This window comes from Aspergillus neoniger, assembly GCF_003184625.1.
Source record: "Aspergillus neoniger CBS 115656 unplaced genomic scaffold BO87scaffold_13, whole genome shotgun sequence".
Taxonomy (NCBI): domain Eukaryota; kingdom Fungi; phylum Ascomycota; class Eurotiomycetes; order Eurotiales; family Aspergillaceae; genus Aspergillus; species Aspergillus neoniger.
The window spans coordinates 729538-757374 of NW_020291141.1; the positions used below are offsets into that span (position 1 = coordinate 729538).

Sequence of the window (27837 nt, forward strand, 5' to 3'; positions counted from 1 at the left end):
GCATATGCCATGAAGCGTTAGCAGGCTGGTGTATCACCCACAATGGGATTTTCATTTGCTTTCCTTTTTCTTTCCCTTCTCTTGTCTGGTTGCCGCCCCCTTTTTCTTCAGGTCTAATTGTTGCAATTACTCCTTTGGGTTGGCCTGGACTGACCCAGCGGGAATGTTATCTGGAGACCTTTTTAATACCGAGTCACGATACAATTTTGGGGCCGGTCCACGGGAGCCACTTGCGGGGAATTTCTCAGGTTAACGTTTTGGGCTACCATATGACAGCACCGTCCCTAGCCCCTCCCAAGCTCCATCATGGATCAATCCGAGCTCGGAGACAAAAATTGGGACCGGAAATCATTTTAGATGAGAGATGATCCCCCTAATCCATCCTCCGTCCTCAGCAAAAAGACATAGCACAGACGCATTGATCGGGGGCGGCTATGGCAGTTGGTTGGCAGTAATGGCACATACTTTTTAGTATGCGGGATGCCCGCAAGGGATTTGATTGTACAGCCTAACTATCCTAATCCACTGAAATTACGCGCTAGGACAGACGGGCGGTTCGGTTCTGGCTGTTTCTCGCTGGAAGGGAAGCTGCCAGCACGATGGATCTGCTCATTAGGGGCCGATGACTGCCAATAGTTCAAGCGACCGCGTCCCCATCCTTAGACTCAATGGGGCAAGGGGCAAAGCCATGAAGGATGATGCACCATGCACCATGCAGGCTGGACGCGTACGGAGAGATAGCTTAGTCTGCCACTATAATCACGATCCCCGCGTTCCCCCGGAGAGGTAATACTGGCGAATGCTCGGGCTTTCACCCACCCGTACGAGATTACGATGGGAGAGTCTCCACGCAATGGGATTGTTCCAATTGCTAGTAGACTTGAGTGTTAGTGTTGAGCTGAAAACAGCGAAGGAAGCAGATCTGCCATTTCCCCATTGGGGCTTAGCTTGGCCGAGGCCACACCAACCCTATTGGGAAACACGCAGTGCCTGACGAGGCAACGATTGGCGTCCATTATTTGTCATCTGCTCGAGGCTCAAACAGACTATCGCTCGGACTACTGACGCCGCACCGATACTAACTCGGCTCTAATGATAGCTAGATACTTATCACGCCCGCTATCGATCTATCTATATCGATGCTGGAGTTGAGCGGGAGTTGATGCTGGACCTGTATCCGACTGCAGTCCTCATTTGCTCAGACAACTCGGCTGAAAATGCCTTCTACTCTCTGGTCACCCACTTCGATGTGACCGCCTGACTCATGGCGGATCATCTTAAGACATCAACGGACGGAACACACACTAAACCAGAGACTAGAGCGGAGAAGGAAAGCCGAGAAGCTCAGACACGGAAAAGCTAATCCAAAAATCACCGGTGTTGACCATCGCTTCATATGGCGATCAGTCTGGTTGCACATCCGACCTCACACAACAACTGCTAGTACGTGTCCGGGCTACACAAGGATATGAATTAATTTTCCGAGAAGGGTCTTCCCGAGAGGGCCCTAGCCATGCTTGGTTTGCGCAGAGCGACACGAGGGGCAATGATCACAGCAGACGCCTAGAGTTGTCTCTGCAACGCCTCGGATATAACTGCTTCTTGCCAACCCGACCCGAGTCATGGGACATCGTGATACGTATCTTTTCTGTTCCATTCCTTGGGATTGGGCTACATTGTACATCTCTTGGATTTTATTCGATCTCCGTCTAGGCGCGCGGATATGGTAACAGCACAGCAGTGTTGCGTGATAGTTCAATCTGAATACCCGTATCGCTGTGAAGAATCCTCAGATCACGGCGATCACTTTTTCTGCGCTTCACACAGCTTGCGTGTGGTATAATCTACGACCAATTCAAGATTTTGGAAAAAAAAGGTAAGGGGGGATTGCCACATTGCCAACGATAACAACGTACATAAACAACTGACGCAAGATCTAGTCGAGCCAGACAATACGATCCGCCATTCGATGGACACTCGCTCTTCACCGAGGTATTGGGCGTCGGGAGTGCGTACTCCGTACGTGTTGACGGCGCTTTGAGCGGACCGAGTGAAAGAGCCACCGTAACGCGGATTGCAGCGACACGACTTCGGAATGACCATGTACTTCTCTTGGTCCCGGCTTACGATGCTTCGGAGAAGAGAACCAATCAGTCTAGCCTCGTTGCTGGCACGGTGGGTTGCGTGATCTCGAGCATGCCAACGGGTTAAGTCCTCCCAACGATATCGACGTGGCGAGTATGAATGCATCATCATGGCGGCTGTACATGGTATCTCATGCGCTCAGTGTGGCTGCTGTGGAACGTGCTGTCGCTACGCGCCCCGTGACAGCCCCAGTGAGGGCAAGTTAGTGCTGCGTATGAAGTACGCCAGCTAGGAGCGGCACCTCACTATCGAAAACTGCGAGCTGGACGGACGTGATTGTCTGCGCGAGTCAGCAGTTGCGTAGGAAAACTTTGACAATCTTTGACGGAGCGATACACGGTGACCGCGTTGACTTCAGCCTTGGCAGTGGCACTTATCCAGTCTACCGGGAGGCCAGATTTTGCGAGCGACATGGCTGCATGACGGACGTTGAGGCGGGCAGCCTGTGCTGCGTTACGGAGTGACCAGTCATCTGCATGGGGCGTTGATGTTGAGCACGTCCGATAATGGCAAATTCAGCAGAGTGTCGGTGAGGATATGACGAGTATTATTGTGAGTTACCCAGTCTGACTTCAAAGTGTCCGCTCCTTTAACTTTGGGCATTCCGCTTCCTAAACGCTATTTCAACTTTTTCTCCTTTGGGTCAGTCAAAGCGATCCCTTATCGGAACGGTCCGTGAAGAGCGCCATTGCTCGCTCCACCAGCGATGGAAGGGGCAGTCAATTATTGACAACGGAGGTAAATCCTTCCATGTCTGCATATCAGACGGCACTTAAAAGCTCCCTATCTCCCTGGCCCGTGCCCTGCTACGGGGTGAATACTCCGTCTGAAGCAGGGTAGATCATCAACAGACGGCCAGTGAGTATGGCTGTTCTATAACGGCCTGATATGAGGCTTCGACATCAGCCCATTGTAATTGCGACTGATCTGCACTGATACTGCTGAAGTACTAGCTGTGTATCTGCCAACTTAGTATAGTCTGTCAGCAGATATGTCAATCGATAGAGATCATCATACCTGGACTCACTATTATTATGCCAAGTCAATTGACTCTTTCATAACACCAGTCTGTTTCGCAATGACCACCTACTGAAATATAACAGTGCGGGTTACCTCTGCTAGTTCAACGCACTGACTGAGCCCAGTTGTGAGCTGCACTACTAGCAAGAGAGCCCATTGTGATGTACTCCCCAGTAGTATTATGCCACAGATGCTCAATCAGCCCAGTATAGTTGATCATCGAAAGCTTTCTAGATAGATACTTCAATTCCAGTGTCAGGCGTAAACCAATAATCATCAGATACAGTGTTTGTTCTACGTTGGTCTGCACTCCCTACCAGCGTATCCAAGCCAAATATCTGTCTTTGTTGGTGGGGGTTATTCTACTGGCATTCCCGTTGATTCATGCTTTACTCATGATATATCTTTCTGATATTGGGTATCCCTCAGGGCTTGGTTAGCATCACTCGACTACTAGTCTTTCAGCTAGAGCGTAGACTTACTAGGAGGTATGAGGTGTTGACTAGGAGTTATCAATCCCATTGGTCTAGTACATTAATTACCTTTCTCAGTAGACTAGTACCTAATTGACTTATGTTATAGGCATACTATGAACACATAATATGCCATTGATATACACTCAATGATATACCCTAATACTCCAAGTATACCTACCACTTCACTATACACTCCACTACAACTATACCCTCATCCCTAATACACTCCACAACCAATATCAATATACCTCCTACACCCAACCACCACCACCACCACCACAAACTAAGTAGAAACAACCCTAATCTCCCCCTCCCCCCTCCCGACCCTCCAATAATTACTCCACCTCACCACCTCCTCCACACACCCCTCAACCACCCACCCCCACTTCCTCAAAAACCCCGGCGTCACCTCCCAACTCTCCTTACAATGCGGCTCACCCCAAACAATCCACCCATTCCTCGCATTTCCCGTAACCTCACCATCATCATCATCAACCTCAACCACCACCCTTCCTCCAATCCTCCCATTTACATCCTGCCCCTTCAAACCATCAAACAACTCCCACCCCTCCATAACATACCCCCCCACCAAATCCTTCACGAACTCCCCATGATCAAAGCACATCTCCCACCGAATCAGATTCTCGCGCATCCGCGGCCACGGCACGAGATCTATCCACGAGTAGTGGGTGAGGGTTCGTTGGGAGGGTGTGGGGAAGAGGGATGCGGGGATAGGAGAGGGACAGGTGTTGGGGATGGTGGTGGCGTAAATGGGGAAGATGAGGCCTTCGTGGATGAGGTGGATGGATGAGTTGGGGGTTGGGCCGGGCAGGAGGGCTGTGGAGTGGTTGTAGAGGAGGGTTTTGTTGGTGTAGAGGGCGCGGAAGACGTTGTGGGTTATTAGGTGGAGGAGGTGGTCCGGGGGGATACTTGTGGTGAATGAGGAGGTGGGTATGGAGGGTTCAATGGGTGTTTGTGATTGTGTTTGGGGGAGGGTGTGTGAGTGGTATTCGGTTAGTGAGGTTGATGGTGATGATGCCTCGTGTTCTGAGACTCGCCAGCGGTGGACGCTATATGGACGGGTGGGTTGGTCCTTGTGTTGCTGGTGGTTGCTTTTGAGGCGCAGACCTGAAGGGGATTGTTAGTTTGATGTATTGTATTGGATTGAGGAATACTCACGACGCGCTCGCTGGTTTACTCGGTTCTGGAGCTTCTTGCGCTGCCGTTTCTCGTCTGCGGGTGTACATGACGGCATTGTCGAGATAGGTAAATTTGTCAGCTGGTGAGGGATTTCCAATATCCAAGAAGTCTGTAGATGCTCCTGGATCTTCTCTCTTTGTATATATCACGAGCCGACTAGATCCAAAAAGGCAATAACGGTCAGCCATGAAGTCAAAGGAAGATGAAGCCAGATGATGACCCCGTCGAGCTAACCTAAATAGGCAATAATGTCAGCCATTACTTCTGCCTGGATTGATGTAGATTTCTCTTTCTGCATTATTGTCAACCTGCAGAAAACGATATAAATATGCTGTTGTTCTCAATCAAAATGCAGTATTATCATCAAACATTCATTGCACCCTCATCTTCTCATATCATCCAAAATGTCTTACTCTGCCGTCCACGCCACCCCCAAGGGCCCGGGTGATGCCCGACCCACAGCCCTTCAAATCGTCCAAGACAGCAACATGCAAGATCAACTCAAAGGCAAAGTCGCCGTCGTGACGGGTGTCTCCTCCGGCCTAGGAGTCGAGACTGTCCGCGCCCTCGCTGCCACCGGCGCAACGCTGTACCTAACAGCCCGGGACCTGACCAAAGCGCGCACAGCCCTAGGCGACATCTTCCAGCCGGAGACCATGGAGCTGGTGCAGATGGATCAAGCCTCGCTAGCCAGCGTGCGACTGGCCGCAAAGCTCATCCTGTCCAAGACAAATAAAGTGAACATCCTCATCGGCAACGCGGGGGTCATGGCTGTGCCGGACCTTCAGCTCACAGAGGATGGATACGAGATGCAGTTCGCAACGAACCACCTCGCCCACTTCCTTCTGTTCAATCTGCTCAAGCCGGCCCTGCTGGCGGGGAGTACTCCCGAGTTCCATTCACGGGTAGTTCTAGTCTCGAGTTCAGGACATCGTGTGCATGGGATTAACGAAGCGGATAATTATCATTTCCAGAAGGGGGGATATGATCCGTTGGTTGCATACGGACAGTCCAAGACGGCGAATATCTATACGGCGAGTGAGATCGAGCGGCTGTATGGAGGGCAGGGGCTACATGGGTTGAGTTTGCATCCTGGGATTATTGCTACTGGGTTGGGGAGGTATCTTTCGGAGGAGCAGATTCAGGCGTTGTTGACTGATGAGACGGTGGGTAGGGTTGCGAAGAGTACGGAGCAGGGTGCTGCCACTACACTGTGGGCTGCTGTGGGGAGAGAGTGGGAGGGTAAAGGGGGGAAGTATCTGGCTGATTGTGCGGAGGCAGAGGATGGAGAGTATGATGGGCATGTTGGGAGGTCGATTGTGAGTTATACGTATTGGCCGGAGGGAGAGGAGCGGTTGTGGAGAGATTCGTTGGAGATGGTGGGATTGCATGATTAGATGTGTTTATTTTTGCAGTTATTATGCTGTTGTTTTAGTTGTTTACGATAATTAATTGTAGCATCGCAATCAATCACTCCACTTTTCCAATCTTTACACTTATGATCGAGTATATATACGAGATGATATAGTAATCATCTGACAGTCTCCCGACAATCAAGAAACGGCCCCCAAACACAGTCAGCTCACCCCATTCCTCTTTTAGTAAATACTACTAGTATACTCAGCCACACGCTAATCATCCTTCGATCATCAGGCTACAGCCTCATCATGTCAGAGTCAGCGAATGTACATAAAGCTGTCTACTCCCTGCTTTTTTCTTTTCCCCTCATACTAACTACACATATTCTACACTCACTACCACTGAGACTCTCACCATGACGAACATGAAGCCCATTACCGTCTGGATAACCCGTACGTTCCATCCACCAATATTATCTACTACCCTGATATACTAACAATATGATTCTTTTTCTTATGTATAGCTTCCGGTCCCAATCCATGGAAGGTCAGTCCCCCACACCACCAAACACATACCATTCCCTAACTAATAGGGTACTATTAGGTCATCGTCATCCTGGAAGAACTCAACATCCCCTACAAAATCAACTCCTTCGGCTTCGAAGACGTCAAGAGACCCCCATTCATTAACATTAACCCCAATGGCCGTGTACCGGGTATGTTCCATCCATCGTCCCCTCACTATTACCCACACTATATCCCCCTCACGGCAACCACCAAGTACCACAACACCACGATAGTATAGATTTAACTAACCAAATAACTAATATATATACAGCAATCCAAGACCCCAACACCCCCTCCCCCACTAATCCTAACCACCCCTTCACCCTCTGGGAATCCGGCGCCATAATTCAATACCTAATCGACCGCTACGACCCCACCCACAAACTCTCCTTCCCACCAACCAACATCCCCGAGAAACATCTTCTAAACCAATATCTCCAATTCCAAATGAGTGGACAAGGACCATATTATGGGCAATGTGGATGGTACACCCACCCCCTCTTTCCCCACAATCACCCATTTTCATACCCTAATAAATGCGTTGTTAATTGTGTACAGGTTCTCCACCCTCTCCCCCGAAAAACTCCCCACCGCCATAACTCGCTACCAGACCGAAGTGCACCGTATTCTATCAGTGCTCAACACCATCCTTACGGGGAAAACGTGGCTAGTGGGCGAGAAATGCACTTATGTGGATTTGGCTTTCCTGCCGTGGAATTGTCAGTTGGGGATGTTGATTCCGTCTGATGATGATCATGATATTCTGGGCCCGTATCCGTGGGTCAAGGCGTGGCAGGAACGGATGGAGGGGAGGGAGTCGTGGAAGAGGGCGATGGTGTTGAGGGAGAAGTTGATGCGGGAGCAGGGGTTGGGAGTTAATGGGATGCCCGAGGGGGTGAGGGATATTGGGGAGTATGAGGAGGTTATTAGGAGGAAGAAAGAGGAGGATATGATGAAGAAGGAAGAGAGGGTGGATGAGGAGGAGGGGGTGTTGGGGTGTGTTGGTATTGGGGGTCAGAGTATGAGGGGTGCTCAGGAACAAGGGAAACCGGGAGAGAGAGAGGACAAGGAAGACGAGGAGAGGTGGGATGAGCAGACAGGGGTGATGGGGTGTGTTGGCGTTGGGAGTATAGGGAAGTATCAGGAGAAAGAAGCGGGACAGGAAGAGAAAGAGGAAGAAGATGATAGATGGGATGAAGATATGGGAGTGCCGGGATGCATAGGGGTGGGGAACCCAGGAGTATATCAGACGAAACCATCAAGACAGGAGGGAAAGAAAGACGAAAGATGGGATGAGGAGACCGGAGTGCTAGGATGCTCCAAAATCGGTGTCTAAGTCTACATCACATCATGCCAGTATATTCAGACTCCTGGTATAATTATCACTTTTATCTAATATGGTATCTACATATGCAAAACCTAGCACACAAACCACAAACCTCAAGTCACCTACTTCTTCCTCGACGGCCGAGCATTCTTCTCGCGTCTCTTCTGCTTCAGATTCCTAGCTAACCGGATATCATCCGTATTCTTCAGCTCACTCTTACCACCCGCTGCGGCCCCTCCAAACTTGCCCAACTGGCGCTCCTTCGCCGCCTCGTTCTTCTTCTTCATCTTATCATAATCTCCACGGAGCGGATCAGCCCGCTTCGGCGCCTGCTCCTTGTTATGCTTGAAGCGTCTACCACCGCGGTAATGGTTAAGATCCGCTCCGAGACCCGGTGTCTCGGCCTCACCCACACGCGGCAGACGAGTGAGTCGCTTACCCTTCTTCCACGCGTCAAAGCGTCCACTGCGGAAGCTGGCAGCGATCTTGGCACCACTCTCACCACGCACCAGACGAGTACCCTTCGATCCGTCCTCGTCGTTCTGTCGCGACACGTACTTCTTGTGACGCTTGTCCCAGCGCATCATGGTGCGAGGCTCGCCGAACCCGCGGCTGCCTTCGTCGCCGAGCAGATCCATGGCTGCGTCGCGGGATGCTTGTGCGAAGTTGGCGTTGGTGCCGGAGTGCACGCCGTACGCGCGGTCTTCGGCCATGTTGGTGTTGTTAGGGGTGTAGGACATGAAGTATTCGGGGTTCTGGAAGGAGGTGGCGCTGGCGTCTTTCTTGGCCTTTTTGTTGCTGGGCTGGTTGTAGGAGGAGAAGGTGACTTCGAGGTCGGTTTCCGAGGCGAGTGACATGTTGTCGGCAGCACCTTCGCCGGCTTCGTCTTCGTCAGAGAAGGCGCCGTCAGCGTCTTCGGCGTCGGCGTCTCCGGACTTGGTGGGCACATCGTCGTCGTCGAATTCCGATTTCGCTTCCTGGGCGCGCTTCTTCTTCGAGTCGAGCGTGGTTCGGACACGCTTGATTGTGTGGAGCGCCTCCTCGTTCTCGGGCTTGCCGCTGCGGCGGTTGTTCACTTCGAAGATGGTCTCGTTGGGCCGGTAGCCTCCGATACGGGCCAGCATCTTCTCGCGCTCGGCTTCGAGTTGACTGGTCTCGTCGTTGAACAGAGGGTGCAGGGCGGTCCAGTTGTCGGATGAGACAACCTCTTTCGAGCGCTTGGCACTTTCCAGTGATGCTGCATTACGTGTGCGCAAGTAGAGCTTTTCACCCTTGCTGGCGACGGAACGCTGCGCCGCAATATCTACCGTATCATCCAAGACCTTGGTCACCCACTCGCAGCTCTGAGACAGGCCGTCGCGGGGAAATCCTCCCACAACCACGTCCTCGGCGAAATTGACACTTTCGCCATGCTCCCGACCGAGGACCAGTCGCCGGCCAAGGAACAGCTGCAGATCGAGCAGGTAGGGGGCATCGGAATCGCGGACCAGACTGTAACTCCAACCGGTGCGGCCAGCACGCGCGGTACGACCGACACGGTGGACGAAGATCTTGGCTTGCGAGGGGAAGTCGTAGTTGATGACGTTGGCCAGAATGGGAATATCGATACCTCTGGCTGCAACGTCAGTGACGACCAGGATGTTGGAAATGCCGGTACGGAAGTTATGAACTTGGATTTTACGAGCCGTCTGGTCGAGGGAACCGTAAGCGTAGGAAGTAGCGAAACCTGCCTCTTTCAGCAGGGAATACAAGTAGTCGACGTGGTGCTTGGTCGCCGCGAAGATAATCGTCGAATGCTTGGTGGGCGACTCTTTAAAGTTGATTCCTTTGTCGTCCGATCGCTTCCGCTTCTTCGAAAACCTCCCGCCCTTTCCACTGGCATTCTCTTCCTTCATGCGCTGCGCGGCCTCCGTGGGGCCCGTGGGCATCTTAATCACATTGTGGAGAATATACATCAGTGCACCTTCCTTGTCACTGGACTTGACCGAGAAGAACGCATTCTGCAAATCAGGCGAGATCTTGCTCTCAGTATCCAAACGAACAAGCGTAGGCTCCTGCAGACCAGCGCGCGCGAATTCCACCAGGGACTTGGGCAGGGTAGCCGAGAAAAGCAGGGTCTGACGAGTAGACGGCAAGCCGTGAAGAATTTCAGTCAACTGAGCAGCGAAACCCATTTCGAACAGGCGATCGGCCTCATCGAACACAACGTAGCGGATACTGGACAGATCGAGGTGCATTTCGACCTTCAAGTGCAGAAAACGACCGGGCGTCGCAATCACGATATCGGGGTTACCAGCCATCATCGAGAACTGTTCCTCCAGACTATCACCACCAACCAACAACACCGACTTGAGATCCGTGCCCTTCCCCAGCTCCTTCACAACCTTCAACGTCTGCAGCGCCAACTCACGCGACGGCGACAAGATCAACCCACGAGCTCCAACCTGGGTACTATGGCTCTTCAACTTCTGAATCATGGGAATGACAAACGCAGCGGTCTTTCCCGAACCCGTGCGCGCCATACCCACGACATCCTGATCCTCCATAATCACCGGGATCGTCTTGCGCTGAATAGGCGTGGGCACGGAGAAACCCTTCCTCGTAATAGCCTTCAACAAGTTCGCATTCAATCCCATAGCCTGGAAACCACCACCCTTCTTCACCGTGCGACCCTTCAGATTCGACGCCTTCCGGTTCGCCGACGCCTGCGTCTCCGCGATAAACGCCTCGTCGTCTTCATCGTCGTTGTCATCGCCGCCGCCGCCGTTCAGAAAATCGAGCTGCTCGGGCGCCGCCGCCTTCGGTTGGCGCTTGGGTTGCTTCGCGGGGGCCTCGTTGTCGGAGTCGCTGTCATTTTGGAACAGCGCATTGGTGATGTCGAATTCATTCTCCGACATAGCCGGAGAAGCGGCTCGACCAGGCATTTTGAAGGAGTGGTCCGGTCAGCCTGGATGGAGTCTTGGAACCTATCGTGTGTATGCACTACTTATCGGCGAGACTTTTTTTGAGAATTCCGCCGGGCGGTGAGGATCGTCGCATCAACGTTGTGCCGGAGCAAACAGATCAATAGAGACAAACAGGGCAAACACTTGTCTCTCTCCCCGCGACGCGTCGGACACGTCCCGATGCGGTAAAATGCATTGCGTCCTGTGAATCAATCTTCACTTGATATATCCAGTTCTCTATTCACTTAACCACTTCAGAAGCACACATAGACACCATGGGTGAGTACATCGTACCTACACTACATCCCTCCTCTCTCTGCTATACTACTTTCCCTTACACCCACCCTCCGCACCATCCTCCCCTCACGCGTCCACATATCCATATCCCAACTAACCACCCCTCCAGACAGCGGCTACAACAATTACAGCAGCACCTACAGCGGCGGCGGCGGCGGTGGCGGCGGCGGCTTCATGCCCGGCGAGATGAACAACAGCCCATCCGGAGGAAAGGTACATTGCCCCCATCCCCCAACTACCTCATCCATCCCATTCCATACTAAAACCAATTAAAAATCCAGTCCGACTACGCCAACCAAACCCTCCGCCCAATAACCATCAAACAAGCACTCGACGCAATCCAACCATACCCGGAAGCGCCGTACCAGATCGACTCAGCCGAAATCTCCAGCATCTGCTTCATCGGACAAGTGCGCAACATCAGCTCTCAAAGCACAAACGTCACATACAAGATCGACGACGGCACAGGCGAGATCGAGGCGAAGCAATGGATCGACTCCATGACAGCTGACACTATGGATACGGACGACGCAGCCAATTCCAAAGCTGCCCGCGGAAGGGACGGGAAAGTAGAGTTGAATGGCTACGCGAAGGTGTTTGGGAAGTTGAAGTCGTTTGGGAACAAGAGGTTTGTGGGTGCACATTGCGTCCGGCCGGTTCAGAGTCTTGATGAGGTGCATTGTCATCTTCTTGAGGCGAGTGCTGTGCATTTGTTCTTTACGAGGGGGGCGCCGGGTGGTACCTCTGGGGCTGGGGTAGTGAAGGGAGGAGGGGATGCGGCGATGGGAGGTACGGGAGATGAGTATGGGGCTGGAAGTGTAGGGAAGAATCTGCCTCCGATGAGTCCTGTCGCGAAGAGAGTGTATCAATTGTTGAGGACGGAGCCGCAGAGTAATGAGGGATTGCATGCGCAGTTGATTGCGGCGAAGCTGAGTTTGCCCATGCCGGATGTGGCCAGGGCTGGGGATGAGTTGCTCACTGCGGGTGTGATCTTTTCGACGGTGGATGAGCAGACGTGGGCGATTTTGGAGTTTTAAGTTAATGGTTTTTTTCTTGTGTGGGTGGGTGAAAATAATTTGATGTGATTATGGCATTTAATATTGCATGAATTGAGGATTGTTACTATTTACGTAGGGGTTTTATTGAGGCATCATCTTGTACATCCAACTCCACTACTTCATATCATAATACATCACATCATCATCGCATACTGGTATATATCAAGTCATCGCATTCCGCCGCAGCGCATCCTCCACTGAGCGATGCCAATTCGTTTGCGTCAAGAAGAACGCCTCAATGATCGAGACCAACAACAAGGCCAACGCAACGCCAGACCACAATCCAAACAACCCCCAATTCAATCCGAACGTCGTGCCGAAACTAATCGGCATGGCAATGGCGTAGTAGCAGAACAGCTGCACGTAGCCGCCGATTTCTTGACGGCCGATACCGCGCAGGATACCATTGCAGTTGGCAGCCAATGCATCGAACAACTGGAACGCGGCGCACAGAGGCAGGACCTGGGCGACGAGCTCAATTACCTCCTCGTCCGAGGTGAACAGGTAGGGGATGTAGTAGCGCAGGGAAGAGAGGAGGAGCATATTCAGCAGACCGACGATGACGGCGCCGATCATGGATACCTTGGCTGACAGCTTGGCGGCATCGACGAGCGTCGCGCCGATGAGGTTGGCGACGCGGGTGCTACCGGAGATGGAGACGGGGAAGGGGATTTGGAAGGTGATGCTGGAGATGGTGGACAGGACGGATTGGGCGGCCAATGGGGTAGTGCCGAGATACGATGACGCCAGGGTCAGGACTTCAAAGGCGAGACATTCGGCTTCGACCATGAGGAGCCCGGGAAGGGCGAGCTTGATCATGGGCCCCCAATTGCGTAGGGCGCGGGTGGTGACGCCATTCCAGCATTCGGAGCCGTCGATGAAGTACACGTACAGGAAGAGGAAGAGAGGCATCAGGTTGTCTGTGATGGCTACGGCGATGGGAGCTCCGATGAAGCCCCAGCCGAACTGCCACACGAATACGTAGTTCATCACTGCATTCAATGGGGCACAGATGAGAAGAACATAGAGCGATGCAGAGAAGAGTCCCTGCGCCTGCACGAACCGCTTGCCACTTTCGAAGCAAGCGTACCCCGGAGCACCCAGCGCAACCACCTTCAGGTACAAGCCGGCCAGCATGGCGACCTCTTTTTCTGGCACGATCCGGATGAGAATCCGGTCGGCGAAGAACCATAGCACGATAATAGGGATGGAGATGGCCCAGAGGAAGAGGACCATCTTTTGCATCTGCAGACCTACCAGCTTCTTCCTGCCGGAGCCATATGCCTGCGCACACAGGGTATCCAAACTCGTCGCCAGACCTTGATAAACTGTATACAGTCAATCAGTATCAAAATGAAGACACGCCCAGGGAATTGAACATACCAGCATAACCCGTAATACTCGCACTCATACTAGCCAAACTAACAGCCCCAAGCTCCTTCTTTCCCAGATGCCCGAGCGTGAAAATACTCGCGACAGTCAACGAATACTGCAACAGAAACGTAACCACCAAGGGCGCAGCATTCTTCCCAATGACCTGAGCTTCCCGTTTCCACGTCGTCTGAATCAACCCAGCGGTAACCGCCTCCTCCCACTTCCGATCAATTTCGTCCTGATCTTCTACCGTCTCGTACTGCGATCCGCGACGCTGCCTACCCAACAACGCAGCCGTCTCCGTCGCTTCCACGGGCTCTCCCCGTCTCATGCGCCCACCCTTCTGCACACCCGGCTCAATGCAACGATTATCAGTGAGCAGATTCCGCTCATCCTCAATTGCCCGTTCCCGTTCCCGCCGCGTCAACCCCTCGCTATCCGGCCGATGCGGCACAACCGTGGCATGCGAGACGGTCGTGAAGAACCCGGGCCGCTGGTACGACCCAGCTAGCGAATGGGGATTCGTACCGGGTTGGCTGTTAATGGCGCGGATGGTGGAGGTCTCGGAGGCTTCGTCGTCGGTGGTGAGCATGGACCCTTCGTCGTCGGCGTAGTCTTCCATGTCACGGGCAATGGCGGTGCGGGCGAGCGGCGAGCTGGATCTATACCGGCTGTGAAACTCCTCGTCTGTGATCCCGCGTATGCTGTTCCGGCGGGCCATGGTGCGGAAATGGGTTCCACGGGGGAAGCAAGGTTGGTTGGTCTGCTGCTGGTGTGTATCACTGCAGTTGCAGGCATCCGTGCAATTGCACGGGAAGGACAGGGGGTGTGTATGTTGTGTGAGAGAGGAATTGGATCCGCAGGAATTGGGAAACAGCAGGAATTAATAGCAGGATTTAGTTAGACAGCAGGGAGAGAGGTTTTGTATGGGAGATGCGCAGGGATCCGGTAATCGCATTACGCAAGGAAGAAAAGCGCAGATTTTGCCGCTCAGGCCATGATGATCCACTCACTGTCTGGAGTTTCTACCAATTGAGTGAGTGAGTCATGGGTTGGTGTTCTAATTCTCCAAGTTTTAACCGGATTGGGATTGCGCTAGTATGGATGATAGCGATACAAAATACGAAGTATAAGTTAAGTATAGCGATGTCTATACTGCACACCACTGAGATGATAATATCCCGGTAGAAGAAAAGAAGTAAGTACTAGGATGAATGAACAAGAATGCATTGTTGGACCCCGCAAATGAACGGACCCCACGGCGGATGAAAGATGCCAGGAATGCAGTACGTACCAGTATTAGTTACTTACATACGACGGTAAAGATAGCCCCTCGGCCAATGATAAGACGCTATAACAATCCCAAACGAGCTGGTCCAGCCGAGACTTGAATCGCAGTGGATCATTAACCAGACAAGGTGCGATGACCCATATCCACACAAGCTGTCTGATGGCAGATAGCAGATTGACAATGATATAGATCGTATACTACAACTGATTGATAATGGTCTACCTACGCCGTATAATCGCATTAGCAAATGTCATAGAAAAGAGTCACGGAATCAACAAAAATGACATCATGTGGACACCGCATCACGTGTCTCCACATAGACCCTGTGCTTGTGCTTTATGTAGGCGCATTCATATAAGACATACACCGATATAGCATTACTACTAGCTACTACTCCTACTAGGCTACTTTTAACTAAATTCATCCCATAACCCTCACCGTAGCTTTTTTCACATACTGCACACCACACACACACAACTTTATCAATATACAACAACAAGAAGAATAACAACAGCAACCATGTCAACCACAACCCAACAACATCAACACCAAGAACCCCAAGAATCCCAAGAACAAGAAAACACCCACACCCTCCCCAAACCCCCCTACAACCCAATAATAAACCCCTCCAACACGCGCCCAATCCTCGCAGACGAGTAAGCTTTCATCTTCCTCCCATCCCCACCCCATACCTCCAAAACTAATAATTATCTCCCAGACAAACCTCCCTAAAATCACACATCTTCCTAACCCGCCCCTACATCTCCACGCTACTATTCGAAAACGCCACTTCCGATGCGCGCGACCACTGCGCCAACGAGCGGACCTTTCTCTCCTGGCTCCGTCTCTCAATGTACCTAGCCATCGTGGCCATCGCCATCATAATCAGTTTCCATTTCCAGACGCCGCCGACGGGGCTGGAGCGGCGGATGGCGTTACCGCTGGGGATTGTCTTCTGGGTATTGAGTATTGCGTGTCTGGTGAATGGGTTTGCGAATTATGTGCGGACGGTGAAGAAGTATAGTCGGAAGGCGGCGCTCGTGCAGAGTGGGTGGAAGACGCAGGTCACGTTTACGGTGGTCGGGACGGTGATTTTGGGGAGTTGTGTGTTGTTTTTGGCTACGGATGCTAGTACGAATTGATTTGATTGAGCATGTTTTTTGGGGTTGGTTGGGGGGAAGTGGTAGTGGGATGTGATTATAAACAAAGCTAAATGGACACTACACTCGATAGTATGTATGGAATAGGGCCATCGAACGCTGCAGGGAATCATGTCAGGGGATATATGTATGGTAACCGTGTACAGGCTGCAGATACAGAAAGATCACAACTTTATCGTCATCGTCTTCGCCTCATTTACATCCGCCGGATCTGCTGCTCGTTCTTGTATCCCTCTAGCGACGCGGAGCCCAGGTGGCTCCACCATTCGAACAGCATCGAGTTGCAGATCAGCTTGAACCACGGCGTGAACTTCAGTCCTGGTTGCTCGAACATCTGCTTCAGCTCGTCCGCCGACACATACCGTGTGTCGCGCACTTCGTTGGGGTTCACGTTCAAGTCGACGTCCGCCTGGATGAACAGAATGTAGTCAACTGGGTATGGTCAGCCACCTGTCCAAAAGCTCATCACTGGTATCGACATACTCTCGTGCTCTCCCCACTTGCCATCACTGGGCGCCTTGTAGTGGATGCGGGTGAAGAACTCGAACTTGTCCAGCGGCACCTGCTCCGGCTTGATACCCAATTCGTGTTCCAGCTTGCGCTGCGCCGCGCGCTTCACACCCAGCACGGCCGCGTCGAGCTGCGAGCCCGTCTCTCCGGGGATGCCCAGGGGGTGGGAGCAGCAGGTGTTCGTCCACATGTCGGGGAAGGTGATCTTCTCGGTCGCACGTTGTTGAAGCAGCAGGCGCTTGTTCGAGTCGAAGAGGAAAACGGAGAAGGCACGGTGGAGGAGGCCGCGATCAATGTTGGTCATCAAGTGGCCTGTGGAGTCGCGCCATCAGCATGGACTCTCTTTCAATGCTGGGTGAAGAACGATAAACTTACAGGCCTTCTTGCTGGCACTGCCAATCGGCTTGTCATCGTCGTCCAGCACAATACACACCTCTTCCATCAGGCGGACCTGTTCCTCATCGTAACCGGCAAGCTCGTCGCCCGGGGCGGAGGCATTGCTTGTCGCAGTGGGGAGCACCTCCCGCGCAAGAGAAGTGTCAACCTCGGGGAAGAGAGTCGCGACGTTCTCAGCCGTGATTCTCGGCGGCTCAGTGACGGTAGTGGTGGCACTCATCCTGATGATTTGGCTGGAAGAGTGAAGAAATCGACTAGGCCTCCGGTGCTGTACAGAATGGGGCGAAAAGAGTGAAATCTTGGGGAGGGAGAACGACCCCCTCGATGTGGGGAGAACAGAGCGGGCGCCTGGGCGGTGGCAGAAAACCCATCGGGCGGCGCGGTTCATCATTTCCCTTTTGTAATTGGGTCATTCACTGCCCTATTGCTTATAATGTTCTTGTGCAGTCTACGGACAAACTGTTCAGGCTGGCGGCATTATTGCTTCGGAAAACAGGATACTCCGGCGCTCCCCAACTGGTATGTTGGAGCAGAATGCCAATCATGCGCTCAATGTCAGCCGAATACCCTGCTCGTGGCATCTCCCTTTCCCTGGCCAGGTCTGCAAGCAGCTGGATTGAACGTCCGTCGGTACAGAGGCTAGAAAAGCAACCGCCCACTGGCTGTTCGCATCAGTCCAAAGCAGATCGAGGTGGACAGACAATGCATGTCCATGCCTGCCCATCCTGTTAAGACCAAACTTGATGGGGCTGACAGAGCTTCCGCGCTGTATGCCTGCCAATTATTACCAACAACTGTTCGTTGAGGCGCATTGCAGGCATGTTCTTCAGTCCGGCAGTTTCAGGCCTGCAGAGTCGGCATAGCATAGCCTCTTGCCCACGCATATAGCTGCAGAACTTGGTGGGACATGGCCAGCCGCTCAACAGCGTCTACCAACCCGGTTAATTATTTTACTGACTCGGCCCCAATTGATCGGGGTGTCTCATTCCGTCGGGTCCTAGTTTCCCTGCTCATTGCTGGAGCCTGACACAACCTACCACTGGGGGCGAAAGCCGCGCAACAAGCACACTCGTAGTGCTAGACCATACCAACAGTGCAAACGGACTGTCTAGTGTCTTGGTATCCAGATGGAAGTTGTCCGACACGACAGCTCTTGTCGCTTAATCTTCATTGCTCTCTTCGGATCCGTTGGACGCGGACGTCCGATTAGTAGGTCGTAAACACTTTCGTCGCTAAACAACCAGCAAGGGCCAATAAGCGTCCAATGCACAAGGCGTCAGGATTGGTCCAGGCGTTAATCCCATCGTAGCCCCCATTCGTAGTAGTTGCCAGGCCGCGATTAATATGAGGATGGCTTGTTAGTGTATTGCCCCTTGATTTAGCAGCTTCGTTGGACCTGCTCCCGTGTCGGGGTTTGGAACGAAGCTATTCAGTACTGGGCGGAGTTAATTTCCACTCGCGCGCTTAGTTTCTGGTATCGAGAAAAATGGCGCCATTCATGATTCCCCGCCTTCAGCGACGGTCACTCCGACCACTAACTCAACCATTCTATGGCTGCAATAACGGAAAAATGGGCGCGTCAACCCAGATTATCAGGGTGAACTCGTCACACGTCACACAAAGAACGTCTGAACTTCTCTCAAAGCAGCAAAAGTCGCAAGTTATAAACCAACAGCGCAGTCGATCAAACATCCGAAGGGTCAAGGTATCCGTGCCGTGCGCTTGGCAGGATCAGTCCGTGTCGCGCTTGTTTGAACCTGAACCAGCTCGTTAGGGGTCTGGATTCTTCCATCCGATGAATCGAACCATAGCCGGTCGCAGAACTATCGGATGGGTGATTGATATACGGAGACCTGGCTCCACTCGACTTAGAGTTGGAGCCATTGTGCGCAGATAAAAGTCACTTGCGCCGCGGGGATCACCGCGAAAGAGGAAGGACTCTCAGAGCATGTTCCAACTTCCGTGCCTTCAGTTAGTCTCGATGGGTCCGCTAGGAAGCCTTCCGACTTCCCCATAGTCCTCCAACCCAGGACGGTAATGGTTATCTCGATGGCGTACGACGATAGGTAGGCCTTGCTGACAACTCCCGCGGACGTATGGAGCATTCCTATTATCGTGTGTCTCTGGTCTTTCTTTGTGCTCAAGGGACCCGTTCCTCGCGCCGCTCCTTCATCGTTAAGTGGCCCGTCAACCCACTTATCCTGCCCCCCCATGTCCGTTTCCGTTCCGTGTGGACTGGATTTTCGGCGTGTATTAAGTTTGTTAGGGCAATTAACGCAGCACTTGGCTCGTTCCTGGTGTGTCTAGCTGGTATAAGCTTCCGCGCTGCACCTTGTTAACGAGTCGTGCAAGACCGGAACATGTCCATGCTCCTCCGCTTCGTACTTTTTCCCCGACTAATGCCTAGCACGGCGATAATATTCGTCGATACTGACGCGCCATTGGGTGGTCCTTCATAGATAGCGAGATGGCATAGGATTGCGTGAATCAATAATGGAACAGCCGGCCTAGTAGCGCCTCTTCCGGGGTCCATCTCTTCCGACAATGGTCTTGTAACAGGTTCGGACCAAGAGGAATCGGGAAGTCCTCCCGATGATTTTGAAAGTGAGGCTTTGTTCTGCAGGAGCAAGCAATGTGAATCGTCGTCTGCAACGCGCTTCTGTGAGCTCACTCTGGCCATGCGGCCTAAAGTCTTGCTGCTGTTGGGTGGACCTAAACAAACGGTCCACTTTATGGTCCACAAAAGTAAGTTGTAAACAACTTGCAAGAATAATCAGAATAGCCCAAGAGACGGAAGAGGCACTTGTGGCGGCTAAAGTTTGTTAAACGAAAGGCATGGACCTGCCATGCGCTGCTTGATTTCTATAAGCCGCCTTTGGGTGACGACGGATCTCTAGCGATATTCCAAAAATATGCAAAACTAAAAGTCGACAAGGCCTCCCTGATGAGAAAATAAACAATCAAAACAAAAGCAAACTGCCTCCCTGCGCTTATACAAAGAAAACACAAAAGAATACATGGGTAGTCATGCTTTCAAATATACAGTGGATCCTCTCCAAAAGTATGCAGCCGTATCGTTCATGGCCAGCTGCGATCAACGCAGGCATGGTCTAGAGCAGGCAAATAAACCGTCAAATAGCTGTTTAGTGTGCGTAGTAGTCATGAGTGGGGTATGGCGCGTCTGTGTCGTTTCGGGAGGCTCGTGTCTTCCGGATTCTTCCATCGCAGCCGTCGGACTGATGTCTGTAGCAGAGTGAGTTCGTTGATTCACATTGGTGTTGGATCAAGATACGGTACCTTGACAATGTGTCCTGTCGACTGTAGCGCCGACCACACTTCTCACAGCCAAATTTGCGTATTCCCCGATGGATCTGCGCATTCTATTAGTAATGAACTTAGCTCTATCCGATGTGACTTACGCTATCTACGTGTCTCTTCAGGTCAGTCCTCCGCCTAAATTCCCGCCCGCAAGTCTCACACGGATGTGGCCTTACGTAGCTAGGATCGTGGCTTTTCATATGCTCTTTACAGTTAGAGCGTCGTGTGAAGCGGACACCACACGTAGGACACTCTAAGCCGCTCGCTGACGGTATCCTGGATTGTTCTCCCTTGGGCGATTCGCTAACATTCTCGATCCACTTTGAGATTGCCTCATCAGGGACCAAATCCGGCGCAACACTTTTGTTCGGGTCCATCTCAGTTAGGGTGTTATCCGGTCGTTGAGGATGCAGATATGCGGTGTTGATCTGAAGTCGAGGGATCTCTGGCATCCTGGAGACCATCGTATTGGATGATTCGTCCAGGAAAGACGATTCCCATACGTCCTCTATCGGATCTTGCACGTTGGACCAGCCTTCTGACGCGGCCATGGTTTCGGAGGTAGGAGTGTTAGGCCAGAAGCGAGGTATTTCATCATGCATCGCGCCAAAATCCATGACCGGGCTGTAACTGGGTGATACTGAGATGTCTGCATGGCTACCGAATGCTTCGTAATGAGTCCTGGGCGGAAACTGACCGGCGTCTGGAGGGGTTTCGAGGATATTCGGGGAATGCGTTATTGGGTCGGACCAGTTGCTCGTTGAGAGTGCGTATTGCTCTGGACACGGGTAGAGTCTGATCTGGCTTGAAGGGGATCCTGTTCCACAATTGGAAATTCCTAACCCGGACAACGACTGAAAGTCGTATCTATCGAGGGGAATAGCCGTTGGGGATGGGTAGGCCGGAGAAGCTTTGAGTAACCTTTGGTCATCCCGCGCCGAGTGAGCCAAGGGAGAGGATGGGAACGAGGTAGGTGTACAATCCATGACGAAATTAAGATTTAATCACAAACAGAACAGAATTGGGGAAAGAAGAAAAAAATTTTTCGGGGAAAGCTGTAACCAGGAGAAGGATGATTCGTGACGTTTTCTGGGTGGAAGGATCGCTTTGATGTTCACAAAACTCCCGCGACGTCCTGTGGCTGAAACTGGGGAAGGGCTGGTGGGAAGGCAACAATATTGGTGACTAGTAGATGCTATTCAAACGAGAGTGAGGAAGTTATTTGCAGTGTATATAAGTGGAAAAAGACTCAACAGCGACGCTGCTGGAAGATGAGAGTAAGTGGCGAACCATGAACAGCAGCTGAAAAAAAATATCTCGGGGGATGCCATATGATGATTGGAGTACAGCAACCGCTGCATGGGGCACAGGTAGAGAGAAGAAGAAGAGATGAGCAACAGGTTTGACGCCTCATCAGGCAAGGCAGAATTGACGGGACGTTGTTGCATGAATGGGAAAGAATTCAGAGCGAACCTAGCTGGAACAACCCGGTCCAAGTGGACTGCAGCCTGGGTCTGCAACATTATTCAGATAGGCGCGTCAATTAGATGCCATGCGCAAGAATTTAGCGCCGGAAGGGTGTGATCAGGCCAAGGTGTCAGTCGGCGCTGTACCCTGTCGCGAGGAGAGAGAGGGAGAGGGAGGGGGGTGTGGGTTGTGGATGGTGCATGGTTTGATTCACACCGGACGACGCCGTCATTTGTCGCCTAGCGGACATGACCGGGACCCAGCAGATCCATCAGCCAGGGAAATCATGACATCTGAATGGTACAAACGTAGAGAGAAATGTAGGGAACCAGATAGTAGTGGTAATTGTAAATGTGTAGTGGGGGGGTGTGTGTGTGGTAGGAGACCCCGTTAGGTTAGGGGATGCAGTGCCTCTTGGGACAACAAGCATGGCGCTGGGGAAAAGACGGGCAACAATAGCGGCTGAATTATTGGCAGCATGGACGGGGGGAATGCCTGGCTTCCTGATCAGCAACAGTCGGCTGGAGCAGCGCGCTTTTTTTTCCCTTTTCTCCTGTTCTCCTGCTCTTAATGAAACGGGAATAGTAGGACCCGACAGTTTGGTACCTAGCTTGGCGAAGCAGCATTGCAGTGCGTGTCGCCAAAGCAAGCCGGTTGGCAACACTGCCTCATTATCGGCGAAGTAGTATGCATAAGCCAAAAATAATACCCAGTCAGGTACTGCGGTACATCAGAGCCTCAATGAAGGGTACCTGGAAGTAATAGAGAGAGTGGATGTGAGAAGAATGGGTGTTGTAAGAAGTGGTGGTTGATATGGTTGCTGCGCGGGACGGAGTATACTAGTAGGACTAACAGTTAGCGAGGAGAGGAGGAGGAGGAAGAAAAGAGAAGTAGGAGGTTCGGTGGTTGAGGGAACGACGGACTGACAGACCAGTGACAGCCAGGCTGTGGACGGAAGGGAGAGTGACCACTACTACTACTACTACTACTACTACTACTACTACTACTACTACTACTACTACTACTACTACTGTACCTACTACTTACTACCAACTAACTAGCTGGGCAGGGCAGAAGAGGGGCTCCCGCCTCTAATCCTGGTCTTTACCAAAGAGTAGTATTGTACTAGACACACTCTCTGGCTTTCCCACGACCATGGCAGTGGCCCAGTTTCCCTGTTACTAGTTACCTGCCGCTCACTCATGGTATCATTCGGTAATCCCCTGAAATTACTATTTTTTATTCTATCTACTTTTTTCCCCCTTCTTTTATTTCTTTTTCTTGCTCTCTGCTGGCCTCGATTCCTGATTGATTATTAGACTACTGCCTTCCTTTGTTGTTATTTTTCCTATTTCGAAAAAATTCACTGAGAGACCCATTTGTGGAACTAGTAGTAGGAACATCATTTAAATCCCATCTCGGAAACTATTCTATTTCTATCTGTAATAAAAGAGAACCAAAACAAAAAGGAAAAATGAGAGAAAAAAAAAGATCGCTGAAGAAATACAACAGAATGACAAATTACAAACGACAATCGCCCAGTGCACTCCGTACAAAGAAGTTGTTCGTCGCTGGCGGGTCTCCAACTACTCCGTCCCTCCGACCTACGAAATGGTCACTGGCCGGTGCTCACGCTAATGCTTTAGGCTCTGGCACCGGCCTGACGCCAGGTGCGTGTGTATACCATCCTTCCGCTGTGGTCCCCTCCCCTCCTTCCACTCCTTCTGCCCTGCACCGTAATATACCACTTTCTGACACCTCTCCCGACTTTCTGTAATTACCCTCATTGGCTTCGCTGGTGAAAGGCCATCCGAGCAGCCACTCGATCCACTTGTGTGCGCAACCGTTCCACCTCGTCGATCATATCCGCGGTGTCACCACGCCCAGCCTGGCCCGAACTTGGTCCGCGCGTCTCGGGATGCTGGCCCGGGTTAGACCGTTCCTTAGGCCGGCTGGATGCCCACGAACGCCCTTCCTGTGCGGAGGCATGGAGCGGGGCATGGTGCGTGGAGAAAGGGAACCCCATCTGGATGGAGGATGTTGGTCGACTGCTTGTGGTGGTCGTGGCAGTTGGTGGAAATTGGCTATTTCCCCGAGAGACGTAGCGGCGGCTAGATTCATAGGCCCAGATCAGTGCGACAAACGGGAGGTGGGTGGCCCGGAGCAGAACGATGCGCACCCGGCGGATGTGCTCTGCAGGTAAGAAGAGCCTCATGGGGCGGATACAGAGGAGGGGAATGAGGTTCTATCGTGGAGGCATGGCTGCTGTCAGCGACACCACCCAACCCGGTCATGCAGGGGCCCAAAATTAAGTATCGTGGGGGTTGTTTACTGACCAAGGGAGGCATGAAATACGTCAATCTCCGAGAATTACTGCTCTCGAGCACGTAGATAGACAGTCTATTGCCACATACATCAGCGGGAGGAGCCGTAGGGCCGAAGGGAAAGTAGTATGACACATACTGAAAGAGATACTCTTCTCGGGCATGCGCCATGACCTGGACGAAGGGCACAGTTGGGTAGACAGATTAGCATGGCTCATGCACAATAACATAACTAACAACAACAACATGTCGGAGGGGAGGCCGGGCAAGCCCCGCACCTAGTAGTAGTCGAAGTGGTAGTATGATGTGGACAGTTGGAGCGACTTACCCCTTCCAGACTCATGCTCATGAGACTGACCAACGACGAGATCAACAGAAGGTTGGTCATCGAAACAAAAATCAACCTGTCGACCATACCAATCAGCCACTTTCCTGTAAGCACCGAAATTATTATGCCGGAATGATCGTCCGAATGCCGCCATTCGCGAGAACACGCGAGGCTTCATTTTACTCTGCGCCGCGACCGATTTGACGCCATGTGTTTCCGGGCGGCACCGGGTCTCCAGCCTCTAGGAACAGAACTGGGTCGCATCGCCTCAATGTCCCACGGAAGCATCAGGAGGAGAAAGGAAATGCATGGCTGGTAATCGCGGTCGCAGGGCAGCTGGAAACACATCCAACGTGACCAAAAGTGTATGCGACCGACACATCTCATGGAGCCTGTGGCGCAGTAGAGGTCTGGGGATTGGAGAAGCACTCACATCAGACCGTAGCCAAAGATTGGGGAAATCTAAGAATTAGCGTGTCAGTAAAACTTTCCACGAGAGCCAACCGATTCTGCAAGACCCCTGGAAATTCGGGTTTGGGCTGCATGGCGGCCGCGCTGCTGCATTAGACTCACATCGTGAGCGATGTCCTTTTCCAATCATTTCAGCCACCGTCAGTTTGAAGAACACATGTTACCCGATTAGGAACAACGCACGAAGCCCAGCACATTCGATCTGCCTCGCTCTGTCAGTCAACTGGCGGTCGATGGGGGGCATTTTCACCGCCATACCCAAAGAACACTTTCACCAAAATCCATGACATTTGCCGCAGAGAGAGGCGGTCACGGGCGAGCATCGTGAAGGTGGTCAGAAACCCTGCAGATGCACATTTACCGCGCGTTGGCTTTCTTCGGCCTTGTCCTATGCGTCATCGTGGTCACCTACCAAGGTATAGCACTACGACTATCGGAATAAATCGAAAAAACGCTTTTGTCTAGAACCCCCTTATCAGCGTCTTTCGCCACCTGCCACCATCTAGGCGAGCGGAGAAACTATACCATCTCCTTGAGAACAGGGATCTGTGCGTCGAAACTGTCAACGTGGCTTCCAGAACAGGGTTCTTCCGGGTCTACGCCTGCATGGATTGCCTTACCAGACTTCCAAAATAGGAGTTCAAACTCACAAGGGAGCAGATCCTGTTCAGCTCTTGTGTCAGAACCTGAAACAGGTATCAAGATCATCCGAGTAGGGGGCTTAGTCTTACCTTGGAACTAGGAACAAAGCCTCCAACGATAGGATATCAAACGACAGATCTGTGATGTAATCACTTTGTTTGGCTAGTCCAATAATCCCTGGATAGTCGTGTAAGTCAAGGATCGAACCACACCCCGGCCCGCTAAGTGAGCCCAGCTGCGGAAACAGGCCCAGCTGAAAGAGCTGAATGCGGACAAGGCAGATCTATAGTATGGTGCAAATGACTCACTGGCAATGACAAAGGCAAGACCTGTGCCAATTATGCCCATATTCCAAGCGCTCCAGAAGTCCATTTGGTAGAAGAGCATTCCGGTATCAGCCATCCCGCTGACTTCATCGTATGCAAAGGCAGCGATCCAGATATACATCATAGTCTCAAAGATACCTAGGCCAGTAGGCTTCCTCTCGACTAATACCGCATAATAGAGAAATAGAAACGAGACAAAGAAGGCCGCTTCAAAGGCCTTTCGATACACTGGCACTCTCAATCGGGAGTATGGATCGGCGGTTCTGCCAGACATGGATATCAGCATCTGGCAACTAGGTCAGGTAGCGCAGAGGCGGGTTACCTTTTGTTGAAAAATTGGGGTTTCTTCTTTGAATGCACGCTCAAAGAGTCCCAGAAAACAATCTCGCCCTTCCAGATATTGTCTATTACTTTCTGAACCACCTTCTGGCTCAGAAATCTTTTGGCGTGTGCGATTGTGGCTATCTCGAGTGCGTTCAGTCCAAAGAACCTTGACAGCTTCTCAATCTCATATGCGTCACTCGCAGACATGTTGGATCCCGGCTCATTGATGTCAAGCGAACTCCCTGCGCGTCTCTTGCCACCAAAGAACCGATACAGCGATGATGACGAGCTTAATAATAAGGGTGTCCTTTCGTCCTCTTGCGGAAAGGCCTCGCTGCCCATCGTCGCGAACCCAGATGTGCCTCTTTCTGCCTGTGAGATATCCATGCCGCCCTGCATTGGGGTTTTGAGTTCCTCAAGAAGGAACTCGATTGTCTCGCGCTGATTGACATGACAGAGGAACTGCCACGCAACGTATTCACAGGCATATCCCCGGCTTTCATTCAAGCCCCAGTCGGTTTCAGCATCATTGGTAAATTGCCACTTTAAGATCCTAAGGTATGTCTTAGCACCATCCAGCTGTCGGGAGAGTCTACTTACATCAAAGCGGCGATTATACATGGATTGTGCGAGTTTTCAGCCAAGGAATACAGGAGCAACCGGAGACTTTGCGCATGAGGAGAGAACCTTAGCTCTTCAAAGGTGCATGCGACATCATTTATAGCGATGACCAGATAGCTAAGTGGTAAATGTTAACTAAGCGATTCATTTAAATGGGTATTCTTGGGCCAGCTGTACTTGTGTAGTTTTCGAACCACATCAACGAGCGGCTCATTGTCATCAATAATAGGAACCTCAAATTGTGGCTGTTCAGCGGGTGCAATCGATGAAGTAGAGGATTCCAGCCTCAGGGAAGCCATGTGGTGGGAGAATCGATTGACCTGCATAGGAGATCAGCGGGTCACGCCAACATGACGCGAGTGTGGAGAGGCCAGAAAAACAGTACCTGAACACGTCCCAGACAAGATTTTGATGTCTGCAAGAAATCTGTTCTGAAGGAGTGAAGAGTCCGATGATATGTCGGTGAGCCACGTCCACAGCTGATGCTAACTTTAGTTACTAGGAGCTAGTGACGGGTACTAAATAACTATCCGAGCAGGTGCTCAAGGAAAGGTTGAGGTTATTCGAAATCCTGCCAGCAGAGACGTCGAAAGAGGATGGTCAAGAACAGGTGAATCGTCACTCAACAGTAAGATGCAGCTGGTAGAATAAGATGCGATGCTAAATATGAGTGCGTGAAAGCCACCAGCTAGCTGTACAGCTCGCTATCAGCACAATAATGGGGCCAATGTTCTTTATGAGGGTCCTCAGCACTGTGATTGGCTGCAGTGCTTGGTGCCAACCGGCAGGCAAAACAAGCTTCGACCCTCTAACACCGCATCATTGTATGGCGGTCACCGAATCAGATGGGGGAATTGCCAGCACATCAGTGCCTGAACTCGCAATGCCAGAG

The 27837-nt window shown here is 51.8% G+C and overlaps 9 protein-coding genes across 9 annotated transcripts; 3 read left to right on the forward strand and 6 right to left on the reverse strand.

Moving 5' to 3' along the window:
* Nucleotides 1-3177: 3177 nt before the first annotated feature.
* Nucleotides 3178-5013, reverse strand: BO87DRAFT_415426 (uncharacterized protein; the record flags this gene model as incomplete). The annotated part of the gene is made up of 7 exons (XM_025626688.1): nt 4821-5013; nt 4068-4769; nt 3754-3797; nt 3708-3720; nt 3648-3667; nt 3278-3478; nt 3178-3231 (listed from the first exon to the last, which is right to left on the reverse strand). Exons 1-7 carry the CDS (start codon nt 4894-4896, stop codon nt 3178-3180), a joined length of 1110 nt encoding a protein of 369 aa, XP_025480711.1. The 5' UTR covers nt 4897-5013.
* Nucleotides 5014-5245: 232 nt separating this feature from the next.
* On the forward strand, nt 5246-8102 carry BO87DRAFT_396402 (short-chain dehydrogenase/reductase; the record flags this gene model as incomplete). Its single annotated transcript, XM_025625245.1, has 4 exons — nt 5246-6220; nt 6804-6915; nt 7038-7251; nt 7325-8102. 4 exons carry the CDS (start codon nt 5246-5248, stop codon nt 8100-8102), a joined length of 2079 nt encoding a protein of 692 aa, XP_025480712.1.
* A 33-nt stretch (nt 8103-8135) lies between these two features.
* Nucleotides 8136-11055, reverse strand: BO87DRAFT_375992 (ATP-dependent RNA helicase DBP10). Its single transcript, XM_025623179.1, has one exon. It carries the CDS (start codon nt 11015-11017, stop codon nt 8216-8218), a length of 2802 nt encoding a protein of 933 aa, XP_025480713.1. The 5' UTR covers nt 11018-11055; the 3' UTR covers nt 8136-8215.
* Nucleotides 11056-11227: 172 nt separating this feature from the next.
* On the forward strand, nt 11228-12493 carry BO87DRAFT_333260 (putative replication factor-a protein). Its single transcript, XM_025620404.1, has 3 exons — nt 11228-11317; nt 11445-11548; nt 11617-12493. The coding sequence occupies exons 1-3, from the start codon at nt 11314-11316 to the stop codon at nt 12370-12372; spliced, it is 864 nt and encodes a 287-aa protein (XP_025480714.1). The 5' UTR covers nt 11228-11313; the 3' UTR covers nt 12373-12493.
* On the reverse strand, nt 12454-14698 carry BO87DRAFT_406261 (MATE family efflux transporter). The gene is made up of 2 exons (XM_025625986.1): nt 13777-14698; nt 12454-13721 (listed from the first exon to the last, which is right to left on the reverse strand). Exons 1-2 carry the CDS (start codon nt 14486-14488, stop codon nt 12556-12558), a joined length of 1878 nt encoding a protein of 625 aa, XP_025480715.1. The 5' UTR covers nt 14489-14698; the 3' UTR covers nt 12454-12555.
* A 753-nt stretch (nt 14699-15451) lies between these two features.
* BO87DRAFT_357560 (DUF202 domain-containing protein) lies at nt 15452-16383 on the forward strand. The gene is made up of 2 exons (XM_025621421.1): nt 15452-15714; nt 15777-16383. The coding sequence occupies exons 1-2, from the start codon at nt 15578-15580 to the stop codon at nt 16198-16200; spliced, it is 561 nt and encodes a 186-aa protein (XP_025480716.1). The 5' UTR covers nt 15452-15577; the 3' UTR covers nt 16201-16383.
* Nucleotides 16384-16414: 31 nt separating this feature from the next.
* On the reverse strand, nt 16415-17344 carry idi1 (isopentenyl-diphosphate delta-isomerase IDI1; the record flags this gene model as incomplete). The annotated part of the gene is made up of 3 exons (XM_025627292.1): nt 16415-16650; nt 16702-17040; nt 17104-17344. The coding sequence occupies 3 exons, from the start codon at nt 17342-17344 to the stop codon at nt 16415-16417; spliced, it is 816 nt and encodes a 271-aa protein (XP_025480717.1).
* Nucleotides 17345-20267: 2923 nt separating this feature from the next.
* On the reverse strand, nt 20268-21428 carry BO87DRAFT_386073 (putative C2H2 finger domain protein (Ezf); the record flags this gene model as incomplete). Its single annotated transcript, XM_025624746.1, has 3 exons — nt 20268-20367; nt 20422-20495; nt 20544-21428. The coding sequence occupies 3 exons, from the start codon at nt 21426-21428 to the stop codon at nt 20268-20270; spliced, it is 1059 nt and encodes a 352-aa protein (XP_025480718.1).
* Nucleotides 21429-23692: 2264 nt separating this feature from the next.
* BO87DRAFT_357568 (uncharacterized protein) lies at nt 23693-27740 on the reverse strand (the record flags this gene model as incomplete). Its single annotated transcript, XM_025621422.1, has 17 exons — nt 27331-27740; nt 27123-27265; nt 26925-27062; nt 26323-26877; nt 25983-26263; nt 25764-25851; nt 25653-25695; nt 25558-25578; nt 25445-25493; nt 25291-25375; nt 25216-25234; nt 25135-25149; nt 24995-25023; nt 24562-24637; nt 24373-24407; nt 24246-24309; nt 23693-24154 (listed from the first exon to the last, which is right to left on the reverse strand). Exons 2-17 carry the CDS (start codon nt 27242-27244, stop codon nt 23693-23695), a joined length of 2082 nt encoding a protein of 693 aa, XP_025480719.1. The 5' UTR covers nt 27245-27265; nt 27331-27740.
* Nucleotides 27741-27837: the final 97 nt, after the last annotated feature.